At 39.7% G+C, this 20,183-nt stretch overlaps 1 protein-coding gene across 2 annotated transcripts in view; it reads right to left on the bottom strand.

Moving 5' to 3' along the window:
* Positions 1 to 7,221, bottom strand: part of LOC140468916 (ubiquitin carboxyl-terminal hydrolase MINDY-2-like) — a 59,666-nt gene extending 52,445 nt beyond the window's left edge. Inside the window, exons 1-3 of one of the 2 annotated variants that reach the window (XM_072565019.1) lie at positions 6,442 to 7,221; positions 5,860 to 5,917; positions 1,959 to 2,023 (exon numbers count right to left, since the gene is read on the bottom strand). In XM_072565019.1, the coding sequence (XP_072421120.1) occupies positions 1,959 to 2,023; positions 5,860 to 5,917; positions 6,442 to 7,185 (867 nt within the window). In that variant the 5' untranslated portion in view covers positions 7,186 to 7,221. The remainder of the gene's footprint in view (positions 1 to 1,958; positions 2,024 to 5,859; positions 5,918 to 6,441) is intronic. The other variant, XM_072565020.1, reaches the window with a different exon arrangement.
* Positions 7,222 to 20,183: the final 12,962 nt, after the last annotated feature.

The raw sequence follows: 20,183 nt of genomic DNA, 5'->3' as shown, positions 1-20,183 counted from the left end.
GGGTCATGGACAGGGTAGATAAAAAGTTGCTATTCCCCCTTAGTTGAACGGTCAATTACACAGGGACATAATTTTAAGGTGAAAGGCAGGAGGTTCAGAGGGGGTCTGAGGAAAACCTTGTTTCACCAGACGGTGGTGGGAACTGGAATACATTGTTTAGATCTGAGTAGTGCTGGAACAGCACAGCAGGTCAGGCAGCATTCGAGTAGCAGGAAAATCGACGTTTCAGGCAAAAGCTCTTCATCAGGAATGACTGTCATTCCTGATGAACGGCTTTTGCCCGAAAAATCAATTTTCCTGCTGCTCGGATGCTGCCTGACCTGCTGTGCTTTTCCAGCACCACTCTGATCTAAACTCTGGTTTCCAGCATCTGCAGTCCTCACTTTTGCGTACTGGAATACATTGCCTGACTGGGTAGTTGAGGCGGGAAATCCGAACTTTTGAAAATTATTTGGATGAGCTTTTGAATTGTCCTAACATTCAAGGCTATGGGCCTAGGGTGGGGAAGCAGGACTAGTGTAGTAGTAGGATATTTTGGCAGTCCAGACTCCATGGGCAGATGGGCCTTTTTCCGTACTGTATGATTCCCTGAACTTTCTGGAAAATTTCAATGGGAACCAGAGTTTCATTATGAGCAGAATTACATTTTTGCTAACTTACTAATCCTATGAAAAAAAGCAACTTATTTCTAGATACAATTTTAACTGTATCAGCTCAATGCATCTAAGTAACATTTCTTCACAACTATGACAGGTAACTGGGCACAGTGTAACGGCAGGCTATTTGACCTAAAAGCTTGAAGACTGTTTTACAAGGCTATAGTAGCAATGTTTGCATAAACTGATTCCAGTTTCCTGGGCCCTGAAGTATATCAATCAACTAGAGTTTTGATTCTTCATCTTTGTGGACATCATCACAGCCAAAGCCAAGCTAGCCTGTCACCTACCTATACAGATGCATTTTAGAGAAGTAATCATTGGAATGAAGTCAGTTTTCTTTCCAGTTTATGCCTTCTGGAGCCCTGCAACCTTTTGTTCTGTGCCAGTAACACTGAATATGTGAAATTAATCATGTTTTCAACTTAAAAATATAATGCATACATTTCTCCAAAACTTCACTGTGGCTTTCACAAATTGTGTGTAGTTTCAACAGTCAATCCACAGTTTGGTTCCCACATGAACAGCTGCAGCAGCTCCATGTGAAACAAACAGTCCCATGCGCCTAGTGATCTAGTTGAAATTTTTTGGAAACAACTGGAATAGAGTATGTCAGAAAAAGAACATGAAAAACTGTTTTCTTTGTAATTTATAGATAAATCACAAAGTGCTCAAATAAATATTTTGTCTGACCAAATGCACAATTCAATCTATTCTGACAGTAAAGCATTTTGCATTAAAATTTAAGTCTCACCAAAAGACAATCTTCCAGAGTATTCAGCTCAGTAGTATACTGCAGGTTCATCTTACTTTCATTGCAGTTTAACGAAGCATTGCTGTTTTAAACTAGAAAATAGACTAGCCACACATGAAAGATACCCAAAGTGACAGGATGGATATTTCTATATTGATCCAAGGGTAGAATAGGAAATAAAAGTGGATTTCAGAAATCAGGAACTTCAAATTCTTGGGCCCAGAGAGTAAAATATGTTCAAATAACCTCATGACCTTCCTAAATTTGAGTGTTCCACAAATGTACCTTTAGGTAAAATATTCAAGTGCAACATTCTTATCAAAACTTGTTCAGCACTTCACTGCAAAAGAGCAAAATCCAAAGTTTCTCTTGATCCAAGAATTCTTTAAGCATAAGCTTCACGACTCCATATGCTTCATCAGTTTATTACCAATGTACATCAGTAATATTCACAGCATCAATTCTATGTGAATTTCCGATTGTGTCTCTCCTTTCATGAAGACCTCATTGACCTCAGACATACAACCAACAAATCAGTAAATTTGTACCTGCTCATAGTTTAATCTCTGAACATCATTGATTTCTTTTGGTTTTGCATCGAGAATATAGTCACCTATGAATGCAAAGTAAAATTACAAACAGTATTAAAATATTGCTTTTTCAACAATAACTTCAACTCCCATTTTAAAAAGTTATCAATGTGCATTAGATAGGTGCTCAATTAACCACTTCCACCTTTGCTCTTTATATGTTACTTTCTTCAACATTAGTAGCAAATTAGTTGTAGGCCCCCAAATACTGTGAAACATGAAAGGCAAGAGATACACAAGAAGCTAACACAAGATACACATCACCCTCAATGTCACATGATGCATAAAATATCCTGTCCACAAAAAAATGATCTGCTGTAAATAAACAGTTTACCAAAGGTACTTTCCATTCACAAAATAGCAATCAGCACAATGACAAATCAGATCGCTTCAGATTTATTTTAAGTTTTTTGAGCAACTTCGTTCTGCACCCAGTCCAAAGCAAGAAAAGCTGCACAAAAGGACTCTAAAAATATAATAAATTCACCCTTTCGATTTTAAGCGATTTCTCTACTGTTAATAGGCTTCAGATTCCACTACACTTGCAGCTTTCATCTGACTCAGATTACTGTACATTTGAGTTTCTTAAGACCTGTACATGCACCCTAACATGCTAAAAAAAACCTATACCTGGAATTGCAAACTGAAGTTCCAGAACAGGCTGCATTCTGTACTACCATGATTGCAAATAATTACAGGTGACTAATGCTTTCCATCATTATATCAAGAACGTTTTAATTTATCATCAAGAAAGCACCACCTCTGCCACACCTACAGTGACAAGCCATCCATTATATAGCTTCAATAATGCTTCTGACCTTTTCAATAAACAGCAGCACTAATTAACATAAAATACACAGTTTTCAAAAACTTAGCACAAAGCTCACAATGCTATTCACTAATACGGATTGTTTCAACATTTTATCTATTAAATTATACACATTTATAAACATGAAAAACTACAAGTCCATCAATGGAAAGGTTTTCAACTCCATCACAAATTATGGGGTCTGAGGACAATGAAAAATCCTTCAAAGATTCTACACAATCTAAGCAGACTGATCATTATTGATAGGTTTTTCTCTGATCTTTGAAAAGAACATGTTATGTTAACCACACAGAACCAAAGTAAAAACAACCCAATTTATTATCTTGTTTTCTTTGAAATGCTAAAATTTTATACATTAGATTTCCATATCTTCTTCAAAACTAATAGGTCTTGATTGTTTCATTCAATTGAATATTACATGCTATATCATGCTGGCTTTTTAATGATTTTTTGCGATTTATCTTACCACAAATTTCTCAAAAGCAATAATGAATATTGCATTATCCACTATTTTGATAGTGAATGATTGTTAATATCTATCAACACAATTAAAGATCACAACACAGTCTCAAAATGCACAATGAACATGAGGCTTACTAAATTAATGCAAGGATTTTGCAATAGCAATGAGGCAGAACAATCACCATTATTCCATTGAAGCCAATAATTTGGCACTTTTCCAATGGATCGGCTATGGAAGATTCCACAGAATGCAATTAGAAATCAATTAGAATTGTTCTTCTGAGCTATCAGTTTCACTGTAAAAGACTTGAAACAATTATACTTCATCAAGTGTGGTGTAACTGGGCTTTTACCAGCAATTCAAATTCAGAATAATTTGAAACCACCTCTCTAGCCCAGAAAAGGTAATCATACAGTTGTGCAATCTAAAATTTCTCCACAACAATAAAAAATGCTGCATTTGTTTTTGAAAAGGCACATTTATGATGTTTCAGTTTCTATCTTTATCCTCTGTGCATTCCCAATCATTTATTTCACCCTGTAAAACTGTATTAAGAGGTGAACAATAATCAGCACATTGTACTTTCCAGGTAATCATCCAAGATAACTTCAATAACTAAATCGCAACAATAGTTGCCTCTTTCAGACTCGTCTGTACACCTCTAACAATGGGACAAACACCAGACAACTTCAAAAAGATTTTAATTATTAGAACTGCATTTCTATTTGTGTTTGTAGTATTTCTCACTGGCAAGAGACAGATTACATTTGGTGCCTTGGTGTGCTACAGATTTATTAGTTACAATCGGAGTGAATTTTTGACAGAATCTGCTGGCTTGATTTTGCTCTGCCAGATTCTGTTGACTTGGTTCCAAATTTTCAAGTCGATGTTTTAAATGGAGAAATTCATACCACAAAGACCACTGGATAACTGGGAAAGCAATGGTGTTCGCCTCGGACTTCAGAGTAGTATTCCTAAGTAGAGCTTTGTGGGCCGCTTTCGCAGAAGGTCAGAGACATGCAACATTGCTTCACCACTGACTAAAAATTGAGGTTTTCAAGTTCAAAGCACATGATATTAGGTATAAGAAACAAAACATTTTCCATTTCGGGGTTCCGGAACTACTGCTAGATCAGTGCCATAAGATGAAATAATACAATGAGGAACAAAGATGTGAAATGTCCAATCGTGTAATATAAGGGAGGCCATGGCCTAGTGGTATTATCACTGGATTGTTAACCCAGATAATGTTCTAGAGACCTGGGTTTGAATCCTGCCACAGCACATGATGGAACTGAATTGTAGATTTTATGGGTCAGCACGGTGGCTCAGTGGTTAGCACTGCTGCCTCACAGCGCCAGGGATCCGGGTTCAATTCCAGTCTCAGGCAACTGTCTGTGTGGACTTTGCACATTCTCCCTGTGTCTGCGTGGGTTTCCTCCGGTTTCCTCACACAGTCCAAAATTGAGCAGATTAGGTGAATTGGCCATACGAAATTGCCCGTGGTGTTAGATGCATTAGACAGGGGTAAATGTAGGGGAATGAGTCTGGGTGGGTTGCTCTTCAGAGGGTCAGTGTGGAGTTGTTGTGCCGAAGGGCCTGTTTCCACATTGTAGGTAATCTAATCGTGTTGCCAAAGCTGGCAGAGCAAAATCAAATGACAGTTTGTCAATTAATAGATGGCACTCATGGCTGGAACCAAGGAATCTGTAGCATTCCAGAACACCCAATGCAATCTGCCACTTGCTACAGAGAGGGCGGCATGGTGGCACAGTGGTTAGCACTGTTGCCTCACAGCGCCAGAGACCTGGGTTCAATTCCTGCCTCAGGCTGTGTGGAGTTTGCACGTTCTCCCCGTGTCTGCGTGGGTTTCCTCTGGGTGCTCTGGTTTCCTCCCACAGTCCAAAGATGTGCAGGTCAGGTGAATTGGCCATGCTAAATTGCCCATAGTGTAGGGGCATAGGTAGGTTGCGCTTCAGCGGGTCGGTGTGGATTTGTTGGGCCAAAGGGCCTGTTTCCTCACTGTAATGTAATCTAATCTAAAGACTACAGATATTCTAGCAACTTAAAACTTTCGATCAAAATCCTCTGGAGTTGATCCCATCAATAGAATGTAAATAGGCTTGTCTGAAAGAGCCAACAGCTATGATTCAGTTACAGAGGAACACTTAAAAATGATACTTGTAGACAACCATATCAACCCTGTCCTCAATATTCAGTTCAACATCTCTACATTTTCCTTGTGCGGGCAGGGGTGTTAATCTACCATGCTTCATTATTTAGTTGGTTCAGTATTCTGTTCTGCTAGAAGATCCTACAGTTAACAGTTCTGGATTTCTTGGCACACAAGATGACAAAATGCTGGCAAGAAAGTCAGAAAAAAAAGTACCATTTAGCATTCAATAAAGCCAAGCAGGTTGCAATCTTTCAAATGACAGACAGGAAAACCAACAAGGATACAAATGACTGTCACAGGTTGTATCATACTAATTACCTAAACAAAATTTAAATGAAGATTTCGTTTCAAATGAAAACATCCCCTTACCAACAAAAAAAAGCAATCTTACCTAAGTATTCCATTAACTGTTCTGCTGTTATAATTTCCATCATAGGTGGAAGTTTAATCTATAATAAAAATGTGTATTTAAACATCAGATTTTAAGAATAATGCAATGAAAACAGATTGATCACCCTATCAACAATATAAATCTCACTAATTCAGAGGTACAATCAGGCAAAACCTGATTCTGAGCCAAAGAAAATGTTAGGAAGTGTGACAAATATGAATGTTAAGGAGTATGTTACAGGAGGAGAGCTAGCTGGGTTCAGGAACAGAGTTCCTCCAACTCTGATTACTTGTCACCACCCATATTGTTCACCCATCATTGCCTTCATTTGTCTGGGTTCCAAGCTCCAGGAATACTTTCCCTGGAAGCATTGTAGCATAGTGTTTACAGAGACAGTGAAAGGCAAGGTCTAGAGATGTCAATGTAAAATTTATTTTCCTTTAAATCCAAGTGCAGGTGGACCAGAACCAACGCATGCTACTAAGCATAGTAATATATGCTGCAAGCTACAAGTGAATAGGTATCACTGTGTACTAAAATACAATCTTTACATCTAAGTGCTATTAATATTTCTAAATATACCTTCCATTCTAAAAGAAGAACGTTCATAATTGCGAGCAATGGACAAGGGCCATTTTCATTCTGTGTAATAATGGGCGTGTTTTCGGTTTTCCACTTGATCCATTTAATGTGATAGACTGACTGTCCGGGGAACCTCTCCTTCGAACTAGATGGTTTGGCAATACCATCCTTGCCATTATACTCTTCAGTCTGCAAAGCAAGAGCCAGAGCCCGGTCTTCAGCCCCTTCACTGTTCAAGTCAGAGCTCGGGCAGGAGTTCAGATTGGAAAATGACTCCAGGGAGTCGATGCTTTGCGATTCTCCGGGCAAGCTTTGGTCACTGGCACTATGAGTCTTGTCACCCTCAGGGGTTTTAGTGGGACTGCCTTCGTCCTGGATCTGAGCGTCAGTCTGCGGCGGGGGCGGTTGCTGTGGCAGGCCAGGCAGGGCTCCTTTCGCTAAGCCACTCTCAACCTCGGCGCACAGCTCGCCCATCTTGTTTACCAAGTTTCGCTGGTCTCCCTCTTCCCTCACTTTCTCGGTCACGGCGGCGTCCCGCACCCTCTCACTCTCCTCCTCTCCACCCAGGTGTGTCCCGGTACTCGGAGCGGGGGTGGGGGTGGGGCCGGGGGTGGCGGCCTCCCCAGGCCGGCAGGAGCCTTTCAGCCGCCCCCCGCCGCCATCGCCATCGCCCTGGGTGCTCGGCGTGGCTCCGGCGAACTCCACGGCCGCGCCGCCCCGCTCGGCACCGTCATGACATTCCATGAGGCGGGGTGTGCGCGGCGGAGGGGGTGGGGGCAGGGGGATAGGGAGGGGGAGGGGTGGGGAGGGGGAAGGGGAGGGGGTGGAGGGAGGGAGAGGACGAGCCGTCGAGCTGTTTACATGGAAAAGGCTGCGAGTCGCTGACCGGCAGCCGCCATGACACCGCCAGCCTCCCCGTGACGTTAGCGCCGGCACCCGCGCCTGCGCATCCGCAGCCTCGCCCTCCCAGATCTCCAGAACGTCTTACCCATTTGCTGCAACCAAAACAAAACACAATGTGTTAGCTGGAATTTTTTTAAAAACATGCATTCAAACGAATATCATGCCAGAAAAGGTTCCATTCGAACTGGGGTTCAGTAACTTCCAGAAGAAGTTGCTGCAAACTACAGGAATAAACAGCAGAGACACTATGTTTTCTTCCAATCAATTCGGTTTCTTCTACTAATTTTTTTGGACAAAATTATATGTTTTTCTTGAGAATGCTTTGAATTATTCTTCCCAGTGTTGCATCGGACAAGAGTGTACCTGCTTAATGTATAAATGAAAACAAAGGACCATTATCTGGCAGGAAATTATGATTGGTGATTGTAGGCATGCGCCCTCCTACCGCTGTTGCTTTCTTAAAGGCACATTGACAATAAATTACTTTGTCCATCTTCAAAAAGATGTGAGGATGAGTTTCGTTGCTTTTGATAACATCCATGTGTTAAAACTATTGTAACCATCATTTTTTAAAAGATGTATTGATTTAGATTGAAGTCACGGTTCAGTTAAAACAATGGTTCCTCTGAGGTTAACGGTTGTGGGTTCAAGATTCACTCCAGAGAACTGAGACCACGATCTGAGCTGATTTTTCAGTGCAATCCTAGCCCAAATGAATCATTCAACCAAATTCTGGTGCTTAATCACGTTGGTGATTGTGAAAGCTTTGCCGTCTTCAGATTAATGATGACATTTTCTACATTTTGGAAGTGTATTGTTTTTGCCTTTCTCTGGAATTATATAAATAACGTAATACTGGTACATGAGTTCAGTACAGGGTAAGCACTGTACTGTCAGGGATGCGGACTTTTCGATGAGAAGTTAAGCTGACGCACCATATACTCTCTCAACTGGATGTAAGAGATCAAATAACACTATTGCACAGAAGAGCTGGAGAACTATCTCTGTTCTCCTGGCCAACAATTAAACCTCAGTGAACGTTGAGAAAAGGGGTCACCTGGTCTTTGCTGTTTTGGGAGCTTGCAGTGGCCAAAGTGCCTAGACTAGGCGAAAGTGAAGACTACAGATGCTGGAGATTAGAGTCAAGATTAGAGCGGTGTTGGAAAAGCGCAGCCGGTCGGGCAGCATCCGAAGAGCAGGAAAATCGACATTTCAGGCAAAATGTGCCCGAAACATCCATTTTTCTGCCAAAAGAGAAAATGCTGGAAAATCTCAGCAGGTCTGGCAGCATCTGTAAGGAGAGAAAAGAGCTGACGTTTTGAGTCTAACTGACCCTTTGTCAAAGCTTTGCTTTTATCGATTTTCCTGTTCCTTGGATGCTGCCTGACCTGCTGTGCTTTTCCAACACCACTCTAAAAGTGCCTAGGTTGCCAAAGTCTAAACATCAAAATTACTTCACTAGCTGTGAAGCACTTTAGAACATGCAGTGGTCATGAAAAATGCTACAAAAATGGAAATCTTTCTTTGAAAAAAGTAACTGCACTTCAAAAGTTTGTAAGGGGTTGTGAAGCACTTTGGAATGCCATTAAAATAGAACATAGAGAACATAGAACAGTACAGCACAGAACAGGCCCTTCAGCCCATGATGTTGTGCCAACCACTGATCCTCATGTATGCACCCTCAAATTTCTGTGACCATATGCATGCCCAGTAGTCTCTTAAATGTCCCCTAAGTAAGTGGAAGTGGAAGTCTTTCTTTCATCTCTTTTGCTGTCACAGATTTAAATTCAGCCCAGATCAAGGGTATTAAAATTATCTTCTTGCAAATGTCTGTATAAACCTTCAACAAAATCAATTATAAACCATTCCTGCAAGGGTTAGCACCATACTGCATTTTTATTCAGATTAAGATGGATGGTGTATGCAACTTTAACCAGTGCAGTCAGGTTGTTTTTCTGAGAATATGGTTAAAATCTGTTCTTTGGTCAAGTAAATTGAGCTTTCCTGTTTCATTGGCCAATGATTATTAACCATTTCGTTTTTTATAATGATATAGGGGTGGAAAAATTGCACCATTCATTCACTGTTATGTGAAAAACTCTTATCATTATATTTCTTGTAGTGAGTGAAACAGCAATTTCACTGTCAACATTGCCTTCTATCTTTGTGAACAAAAATTATTGTATTTAACATCTTCAAAATAATTTTGAACATGGATAGAAATATTTCTCCTTTTTTGCTAATATCACAGCAATTAATGTTGAAATTTAATTTCTGTACAGCTTAGGTGAAAAACAAGCAGCTTCAAAACGTTTTTCATCCTTTTCAATAAACAGTTCTTCTTTATCTAAAAACTAAAATCAATGGATGTTAATAACAATGCAAGTTGATTTATGTCTTCACTGCACATCAAAAAACTTACTAATATTACCTGCTTGGATATGTGATGGAGCACTTGGATGAGAATTTGTACACACTGTCCCAAATGATGAATTTTCCATTTTCAGCAATGCCATCTGGAGAGCTGATAAAAGGATCGATGCTTCCCAACAAGGAAATACAAACATCAAGAACGTTATCCCAAACTGCAGTCATGCATCTCCTAGTGTTTGATTCAAGAATGGCATTGACAATGACCTGATAACAGATCACTTTACAGCTTCCTGCCTGGGGAATGGTGCATGGCATGAAAAGTAATTTCAGAAAACTCATTTTGAAACTAATTATATCACACATTTTGCAATGTTTCTTTATATAGTATAATGTTTAACATTTTAAAATCCCAATAACTAAATTCAACAATGTTTACAATAACTTAGTGAAAAAAACTTTGAAACTGAGAAAAGTAACAAAAAGTAACAAAAAGTAACAAAAAGTAATAAAACAATTGCAGCAAACACTTTGAATAATGTTGGTAGAATATTACATTAATGAAAAAAGATTGTTATACTTGGTAATTTGTTTTGTCTACATTGTTGAAATTCATCTGGCCTAAGTATTCCTACCTCTTGCTTGTTGCCATCAGTACTGCTTTTCGAGTCAGAAGTTTATCATTTTGTGTAATGATTTCTCTGTTTTGATTTTTATCTACCTACAGATCTTAAGATTATGAGAAAGGCATATTTTAACTAACTTTCCAAAGGGCTCATTGCTGACCTTGTAACATTTAGTGTAGATTGTTATAAAAAAATTGAAGAAAAATCTTATAAGTATGAAATTGTTTCAAATATGCTTGGCAATGATGAGCTTCATTATCTTTCCTTACTGATCTTGTTAAATCATACAGATCCTGAGTGGTCTTAACAGGGTAGACATTGAGAAGACATTTTCACTAATGGGTGAATATCAAACTCAGCGACAGAGTTAAAGATTTAGGGGACAATACTTTAAAACTGAGATGCAAAGGCGGTCTCCCAGAAAGTAGTCAATATCTGGTATTCACTACCCCTGGGAGTTGAGAAGGCTAGATCACAAAGTATTTAAAGAAGAAGTGATTAGAATTTGAAACTGCCAGGTATTTAAAGGCAAAAAGGAGTTGGCACAAAAAGGAGTTGATGCCTGGGTAGATTAGTTGCGATTTTGTTGAATGATGGGGCAGTTTGAAGGGCCAAAGGCTTATTCCTGTTCCGCTTTTTTTTTGTTTTTTATGTTTCATTCCCCAGCATCTTTCCTTGGAATATGGAGGCCATCCAGGTACCCTAACTTGTCTGCAATCAACTAACAGCACAGATAAGTAAAAGGTCTTTGGAACTGAGATGCTTTGATCAAGCTGATTCAGTCCCACACCAAATGGGCATTTACGCATGAAGTCATCTGTAGAAACCAGTGAAGATTTAATTCACAATAGTTGATGGAAAAGTTGAAATACTGATTGGTAAGTTATAGTAAAAATATTTATTGATTTCAGTAATCTGTGGAATTATGCCATGCATACAGTATGTTCGATAAATTGTTATGGAATTCCTTCCTTTATTTTTGGAGCAGGATTGTAAAACCATCTATTTTAAATATTTGACACAAATTTGAGGCAGTGAATTGGTTGTATGCTTTCATGGGTATAATAAACCTTAACTTACGGATGTAATTTTGATGAATAAGTCATTTTAGATAAATTTAAAAATGGTAAAAGTCATCTGTTTTTCTAGGCAACACTTCATAGATATTCCCAGACCTGCTCAATAAATACATCATTTCTGATTTTATTTTAGATTTCTAACATCTGTGTGATTTTCACAGAGTCCCTGCAGTGTAGATGCAGTGACCCATCGAGTCTGCACCAACCGTCCAAACCACATCACACCTCACCCCTATAACCCCCATTTGTCATGGCTAATCCACCTAGTTCACACATCCCTAGATACTACAAAGTAATTTAGCATGGCCAGTCCACCTAACCTTCACATCTTTGGATTGTGCAAAGAAGTCAGAGCACCTGGCAAAAATCATTCTCACAGACACAGTGAGAACGTGCAAACTCCACACAGCCAGTTGCCTAAAGTGGAATTGAACCTAGGTGTCTAGTGCTGTGTGGTAGGGTGAACCACTGAGCCACTGTGCTACATTTTCTTTTTTTTTGATTCGGTTGGTTTTGTACAGTAGAATAGATACAAATCTAATTTATCCAAAGTTCAGAGGAACATTGGTGCCATGTTGCGATGATTCCAAATATAAAACAATATCAAAAACATTAGTCTGACTTACAGTATCTGATTTCTGAATGATGAGAAACACAAATTGTCTCCTAAGCTTCAGAAACAATAATAGTACAGAACATAGCAGGTTTTTGCAACTTTCCAGTGGACCTAAGATTTTGTCACAAGCAAATGTTTAACCCAGTGAGTTCCCTATATATTTTTGAAATGTCATGTTAGCAGTACTGAAGAATTTAATTTTGATATTGTTTTTAAAAAAGTCCAGTATCTTACTGAAGTTTTATTCAATATGTAGGTTTTGTGAGTGTACAACATTGTTTATCTGGAGTCAAATATAGTTTTAAGAGTATGCAGAATAAACATGCAATCAATGTTATTTTTAAAAAGTATTCATCTTTGAATATTGTAATAGATGTACTGTATCAGATACCTCAAAAGCTGTACCAGTTCAGTCTTCTAAAATTGATATATCTGAATACAACTGCAAAGTTATCTAATACAATGAAAGTTGTTTTCCTTCATGAATATCGCAATGCTAAGAATTCCTAAATCTGTGTCATGTTTCAGAAAAAAATTATCTCACCTATTGGAGTAGGTATATAATTGCAGTATTCACTCCCTGAACCAGTATACTGGATTAGCTCAAATGATTTACATTCTTTTCTACAAATACAGGATAATCATTACTAATGCAGTTTTGAAGTCGACAAAAATAATATTTCAGACACTGTGACCCATTTTATCTTTTTGAAGAGTTGCACATTTTTATATGTGTAAGAACTATTATTGTTGCTGTTTCTGAACAGGTTTTGAAATCTAACCAATCAATTTTGTTACAGCTATGAACACTTGGTGGTACAAAACTTGAGTATTGCTGAAATGAAGACACATTTTGTTGAAGCTTTTCATTTTGTACTCCTCTCCATGGCAATACTGCTACCAATCATAATTCACTTGCCAAACAATCAGCACTTTCTTCTCATGCAGTACAAAATATTGTTCCCCTTTATTTTGTTATTCTTGTGAATATCCTGAAAGCTTCAACAACATGTGTCTTTTGGCAACAATATTCAAAAATGACGTTTCACCATAACTTCTGCCAATTATCATAAGTTAAGAATTGTCTGGGTTATTAATGTGTTGCCTCTCAGGTGCCAGGCTCAAGGATGTCTTGGAGAGGTTATAGAACATACTCAATCGGGAGAGTGACCAATGGAAGGTCATTGTACATGTTCGTACCAATGACATAAGAAAAGAGAGGGACGAGATTCTACAGGGAGAATAGAGGAAATTAAGCAGAAGGTTAAAAAGTCGGTCCTGAATGTTAATAATATCTGGATTATTCCTGGTGCCATGTGCTAGTGAGAGGAGAAATTGCAGGATAACGCAGATGAATGCATGGCTTAGAAGCTGGTGCAGGGGCAGGGATTCACATTTTTGAATCATTGGGATCTCTTTTGAGGTAGAAATAACCTATATAAGAAGGATAAGTTGCACCTGAATCGGAAGGGGACCAATATTCTGATGGGGAGATTCACTAGTGCTACATAAGAGCATTTAAACTAGTAGACCGCGGTTGTGGGGGCAGGTGGTAGTGGTGATGGTGGCAAGAGATAGTGGGGAAGGAAATCAGTCTCAGGCTGGTAAGGTAGAGAGAGGAGCAAGTTAAATAGTCAAGACAGGCAAGCCTAAAGCAAGGAATGAGGTATGACTGATAAAATAAACTGTATTTCAGTGCAAGAGTCCTGACAGGTAACGCAGATGAACTCGGCATGGTTGGGAACATGGGATTTGAATATCATAGCTACTACAGAAATGTGGCTCAGGAAGGGGCAGGACTGGCAGCTCAATGTACCATAGTATAGATACTACAGGGATGATAGAAAGGAGGGCAAGAGAGGAGAGGAAGTGGCATTTTTGTCCTGGGAGAATATCCAGTCAAGTTAAATGGATGGAACTGAGAAGTAGAAAAGGGATGATCATCTTATTGGGATTATACTATAAGCTCCAAAGTAGTCAGTGGGAAATTGAGAAGCAAATTAGTAAGGAGATCTCAAATATTTTATGAATAATAGTGTTGTGATGGTACAGGTTTTTAACTTTCCAAACATACACCAGAGCTGATATAGTGTTATGGGCTTGGATAGAGAGGAATTTGTTAAGTGTGTCCAAGAAAATTTCATGATTCAGTATGTGGATGTACCTTCTAGAGAAGGAGCAAAACCTAACCTTCTGTTGGGAAATAAGGCAAGGCAAGTGACTGAAATTTCAGCGGGGGAGTGCTTTGGTGCCAGTGATCATAGTTCTATTAGTTTTAACATAGGATAGACCTGATCTAAAAATTAAAGTTCTGAATTGGAGTAAGGGCAATTTTCATGATTTGAGGCAAGAACTTTCAAAAGTTCAGTGGGAGAGGCTATTTGCAGGTAAAGGGATGTTTGTAAAGTGGAAGGCTTTAAAAAATTAGATAAGAGTTCAGCGATGTATGCTATGATTAGTTTGAAGGGCAAGACTGGTAGGTGCAGGGAATGCTGGGTGACCAGAGAAATTAAGACCATGGTCAAGAAAAAGAAGGAGGCATATGTCATAGACAGCTGGGATCAAGTGAATCTCAAGAGGAGTATCAAGCCATATGAAAGGCATCATCAGACCAGTACAGTTTGCAGAATGGGCAGCACCTGTTGTACCAATTATGAAACCCGACCGGTCAGTCTGCCTTTATGGGGATTTTAAACAAATGGTAAACCATTTTTTGCAGTTGGATAATCCTTTGGATAGATGATTTATAGGCAAAGTTGGGTGTTGTTGGGTGGGGGTGGCAATGGTCTTCATGAAACTGGATATGAGCCATGCATAGCTGCAGTTGTGGTTAGATGAGGATTCCCAGAAGTATGCTACAATTAATACCCATAAGTGTTTGTACCAATGTACAAGACTGCGACCTGGAGTATCGTCAATCTGTGCAATTTTTCAGTAGACAAGGGTGGACATTTACAAGATGTACCCCAGATTGCCACTTATCTGGATAATGTTCTGACAAAAGGGAAGACCATTAAGGAGTATTTTGAGAACTTAGACATTGTCCTTAGACATTTCTTCCAGATGGGCATCTGTCTTAGAAATGAGAAATGTGTGTTCCAGTCAACTCAAGTGACAACTTGGGCTACAGAGTCAACAATACCTATTGGAAGATAAAGTGTAGGTCATCGCATTTGTACCAAAGTTAGATCTTTCTTTGGGCTAGTCAACTATGATGGAAAGTTCATACACAATCTGGTCTCCAACCTGGCACCTTTGCATCAATTCTTAAAAAAGGGTCAGCCATGGAAATGGTCGCATAGGCAAGCCATAACCCTCAGGGAAGTGAAGAAACGGTTATCAGACTGTAAGGTGTTGCTAAGATCCCAAGCAACATCTGGTATTGAAATGCTATGCCTCCAAGAAAAAGGGTTACACCTGAAGCGTCAACTTCTCCACCTCCTGATGCTGCCTGGCTTGCTGTGTTCTTCCAACCTCCTGCCTGTCTACGTACCTGCAAGGACAGCATTGGAATAGTATTAGCTCATAGGTTGCCCAATGGAGAGGAACGCCCAGTAGTGTGTGCATCCAGGATTTTGGCTGATGCAGTAACGCATAAATACATCCTGATAGAGAAGGAAAGTTTTGTGTTCATATTGGGAGTCATCAAGTTCCACCAACACCTTTATGGACCTAAGTTTATAATAATAACAGACCACAAAGTCCTGCTAGGTCTACTTAAAGAGGACAAGGCAGTGTCACCCATAGCTTTGGGTAGAATTCAGCGATGCTCTCTAATACTGAGTATGTATAATTACAAGTTGGAACACTTTCTGTGGGGCTAGGTAGCAAATGTGGATGCATTGAACTGCCTCCCGCTGACAGATACATCACTATTGGTACCGCCACTAGAAGAGTCCATAATGGTTAGAAAGTTTCTGGACATACTTAGACTTTGGATGCAGAAAGATCCAATCCTGGCAAAACTGAAACAGCTAGTAGTGATGGGGAAAACCAAAGACTCATCACAACCAGAATTGAAATCTTTTTAGATCTCAACAGAGCACATCACAGTAAAGGACGGCATATTATCATGGGGAGTAAGAGTGTTTGTCCCAAGCATAGGTTGCTGCCAGTTACTGGCTGAACTCCACCAGGGTCATCCAGGGGTTTCTAAAATGAAGATGTTGGTGAGAAGTTACGTCTGGTTATCAGGATTGGATACAGACGCAGTTGCGTTGGTAATGCAGTGCCCAGAGTGCCAACAAGGACAGCTCCCGTAAATTCATGGGAATAATCTGGTAAACCCTGGACTTGGTTATACATCGATTATGCAGGTCCTTTTGTGGGCTCAATGTTTGTAGTCATCGTGGTTGCCAACTCAGTAGCTGGACATGCACAGATTCATTTGTTAAACACGAGGACAATGACAGAAAAACTACACTCATCCTTTGCAATACACACACTCCTGGAAGTTTGATCTCAGAAAATGGATTATTGTTTACTCGCAGGGAATTTGAATATTTCCTAAAGTCAAATACTGTTCGTCATATCAGGACAGCTCTGTACCTTCCATCATCCAATGGTCTGGCAGAAAGAGCAGTTGAAACTTTGAAACTAGGCTTAAAGAAACAGCTTATAGCTTTGCTAGTTATCAACCTGTCCCAGTTCCTGTTTGATTATAGGACCATACTTCATGCAACTATAAGGATAGTTCTAGCAGAGTTACTAACAGGGAGGATACTCTGCACCAGGTTAAAACTGATCTTCTCAGACCTGGGTGGGAGAGGGTGAAATGGCATCAGGAATGACAATGCTGGAAATGAATCTCCACTAAGCAAGAGAGAGAGTTTACTGAAGGGGATGAAGTTTAGCCATGGGAATGGCCCTGCATGGTTAAGAGGCATGGTCCAGTGACATATAAAGTTTGGGTAGGTGCGATGTTCCTGAACAAACATGTGAACCACATGAAAGCTGCAAACTCACAAACTGTGTGGGAAAAAAAATGTGCCTGGCTCCTCAACAACCTTTTTGACTGTTCCAGAAAACGTGGGTTCTCCCTGTCTTTCAAATGCTGAAGGTACCTCAGAATTTGAGATGGACATGGTGGATGTTGCCACCTCAATGTCCTTGCTGCATATAGAAGAGAATGAATTACTTCGAGACATTCTAGGCGTAAGAAGTGAGCTATGGTGCATTACACGCCACCCATATCAGAGGCAGAGTTAAAGGAACCTGACCCAGGAGGGGCAAGAAAAAAAATGGCCTACATCCTCAGACTCAGAGAGGGAGGGAGGTAGTGATTGTAAGGAGGCCAGCCAGGTGGACCTCATAGAATATGAGTTCCCTAATCTGGTCCAGTCAGGGAACCTTGGCTGACAGATATAAACAGGAGTGTCAGAGATTCTCTTCACTCTGAGAGCTGACTCTGAGAAAATTGGATCAGTGTCAATGACTTTGCACTTATAAATAAAGGGTGAATGGGTGACAGGGGTACCAGCCTCTGTGGAGTTACTTCAGTACAGCTAGTAAATTTGCAGATGACACCAAAATTGGTGGTGTAGTGGACAGTGAAGAATTTTATCTTAATAGTACAGCAGGACCTTGATCAGATGGGCCAATGGACTGAGGAATGGCTGATGGATATTAATTTTGATAAATGTGAGGTGTTGCATTCTGGGAAGGAAAATCAGGGCAGGATTTTCACAGATAATGGTAGAACTGTGGGGAGAGTTTCCTAACAAAGAGACTTACAAGTGCAGGTGCATAGTTCCTTCAAAGTGGAGTCGCAGGTAGACAGGGCAATGATGGAAGTATTTGTCATGTTTGCCTTCTTTGGTCAGTGCATTGAATGTAGGAGTTGGGATGTCATGTTGCAGCTATACATGACGTTTAGAATACTACATTCAGTTCTGGTTTGCTGCTAGAAAGATTTTGTTAAACTTGAAATAGTTTGGCAAAGATTTCCAAAGATATTGCCAAGATTGGAGGATTTGTGCAATAAGGAGAGGCTGGATAGGCTGAGGCTTTTTTCACCTGGAGCATTGGAGACCAAAGGCTGACCTTGTAGAGGGTGACCCTTTATAAAATCATGAGGCCACGGATAGGCTAAATAGCCAATGGTCTTGTTCCCAGGGTAGGGGAGTCCAAATCTAGAGGACATAGATTTAAGGTGAGAGGGGAAAAATTTAAAAGGGATTGGAGGGGCAATTTTTCTCTTAGGCAGTGGTGCATGTATGGAATGAGGAAGTGGTGGAGTTGGGTACAATTACAACATTTAAAAGGCATTTGGATGGGTGGATGATAAGGAATCACCTACATGGCTATAGGCCAAATTCTGGCAAATGGGACGAGATCAGTTTAAGATATCTGGTCAGCATGGATGAGTAGATTGAAGGGTCTGTTTCCATGTTGTATAACTCTGTGACTTGGAGATGTTGGTGTTGGACTGGGATGCACAAAGTTAAAAATCACACAACACTATGACTGAATTGAAATTGACAATGGAATTGCTCAGCATGCTGAAATCCAATGAAATTTCAAGGTTGAAGGCAGTGTATATAAGTATATATCAATAACTTACAAATAAAATTGAAGATTTCAGTAAGGCATAAAACCAATTCACTGGCAGTTTAGACTGCTGACAAACAACAATGAATTTCTGTCATGAATGGAAAGTTTGTGAGTACAGCCCTTTTTTTCAACAATGACTATTTGTGATTTCAACATGCAATCTGGCTACCTTGAGTTACTTAAGATCTTCAATACAGTGAGTAGCTTGACATTACAAGTCTCACAAAAGCTCTTCTGCAACATTAAAGCCTATCTCAGTGTTGGACTGACTAACATTTCTGAATGAGTTTTGCTCACTGCAATAGCAGCAAGTTCACATTATTATGGACTCAGTAAGTTAATCACATACACTTTTATATGCTGGTCCACATTGGTGCTCTGTGTCACAAAACTTCTTTGGAAAAGAATGCATAAAAAGAGAGAAAGGGAGCAGCTTTGCAACACAACATTATTGTCATTCACAATACCTCAATCCAATTTCCCAACATAAAATACTTATGAACATCATCATTGTCACTTGCACCAAGAAAATTTGAGAAAATGACTAATATAACCCAGTTACAGGTGAGTAAAGTAACAACAATGAATCCTGAGTTTTTATTGGAGTCTTTACCAAAGCTCTTCTCATTCATGTACAATAAATTCAGAAAATTTGAGAAATAGTCAAAGTTAAAAATCACACAACACCAGGTTATAGTCCAACAGGTTTATTTGGAAGCACTAGCTTTCAAAGTGCTACTTCTTCATCAAGTAAATCTGTCAACCTTGTCCTCCCCAGACCAACACTGGCACCTCCAAATCTAGAGACAGTCAGCACATTTGGGATCATCTATCATTGGAGAACCAGAAATACTACCAGACCTTTTATGTATTTTCATGAATCTATAGCTTTATTTTGGACTTTTCTCATTAAGTCACTGTGCATTTCTTCAAGCACCTTCTTTAGAAATAATGATAAATTAACTGTTTTGGAGGGTATCACAATCATACTGCATACAGTTGAGCAAGTGAGTGTTTTTCTTACACTTTTTAAACACTTATTTGCAGAAATACACATTATAAACAGAGACCTCATAACCCACAAGTGCAGTTTCAGCATGCTTTTAAATACAACTCTTGTTTCATAGAACATAGAACAATACAGTACAGAACAGGCCCTTCGCCTCACGATGTTGTGCCGAACATTTGTCCTAGCTTAAGCACCTATCCATGTACCTATCCAATTGCCACTTAAAGGTCACCAATGATTATGACTGCCACTCCCACAGGCAGCGCATTCCATGCCCCCACCACTCTCTGGGTAAAGAACCTACCCCTGACATCCCCCCTGTACCTTCCACCCTTTACCTTAAATTTATGTTCCCTTGTAACACTCTGTTGTACCCGGGGAAAAAGTCTCTGACTGTCTACTCTATCTATTCCCCTGATCATCTTATAAACCTCTATCAAGTCACCCCTCATCCTTCGCCGTTCCAATGAGAAAAGGCCTAGCACTCTCAACCTCTCCTCATATGACCTATTCTCCATTCCAGGCAACAGCCTGGTAAATGCTACCCTCTGCTAATGAACGCTAATACACCATAGGCCTTCTTACAA

Source organism: Chiloscyllium punctatum, chromosome 48 (genome assembly GCF_047496795.1).
Source record: "Chiloscyllium punctatum isolate Juve2018m chromosome 48, sChiPun1.3, whole genome shotgun sequence".
In the NCBI taxonomy this organism is placed as follows: domain Eukaryota; kingdom Metazoa; phylum Chordata; class Chondrichthyes; order Orectolobiformes; family Hemiscylliidae; genus Chiloscyllium; species Chiloscyllium punctatum.
This window is presented reverse-complemented; position numbering and strand designations above follow the sequence as displayed.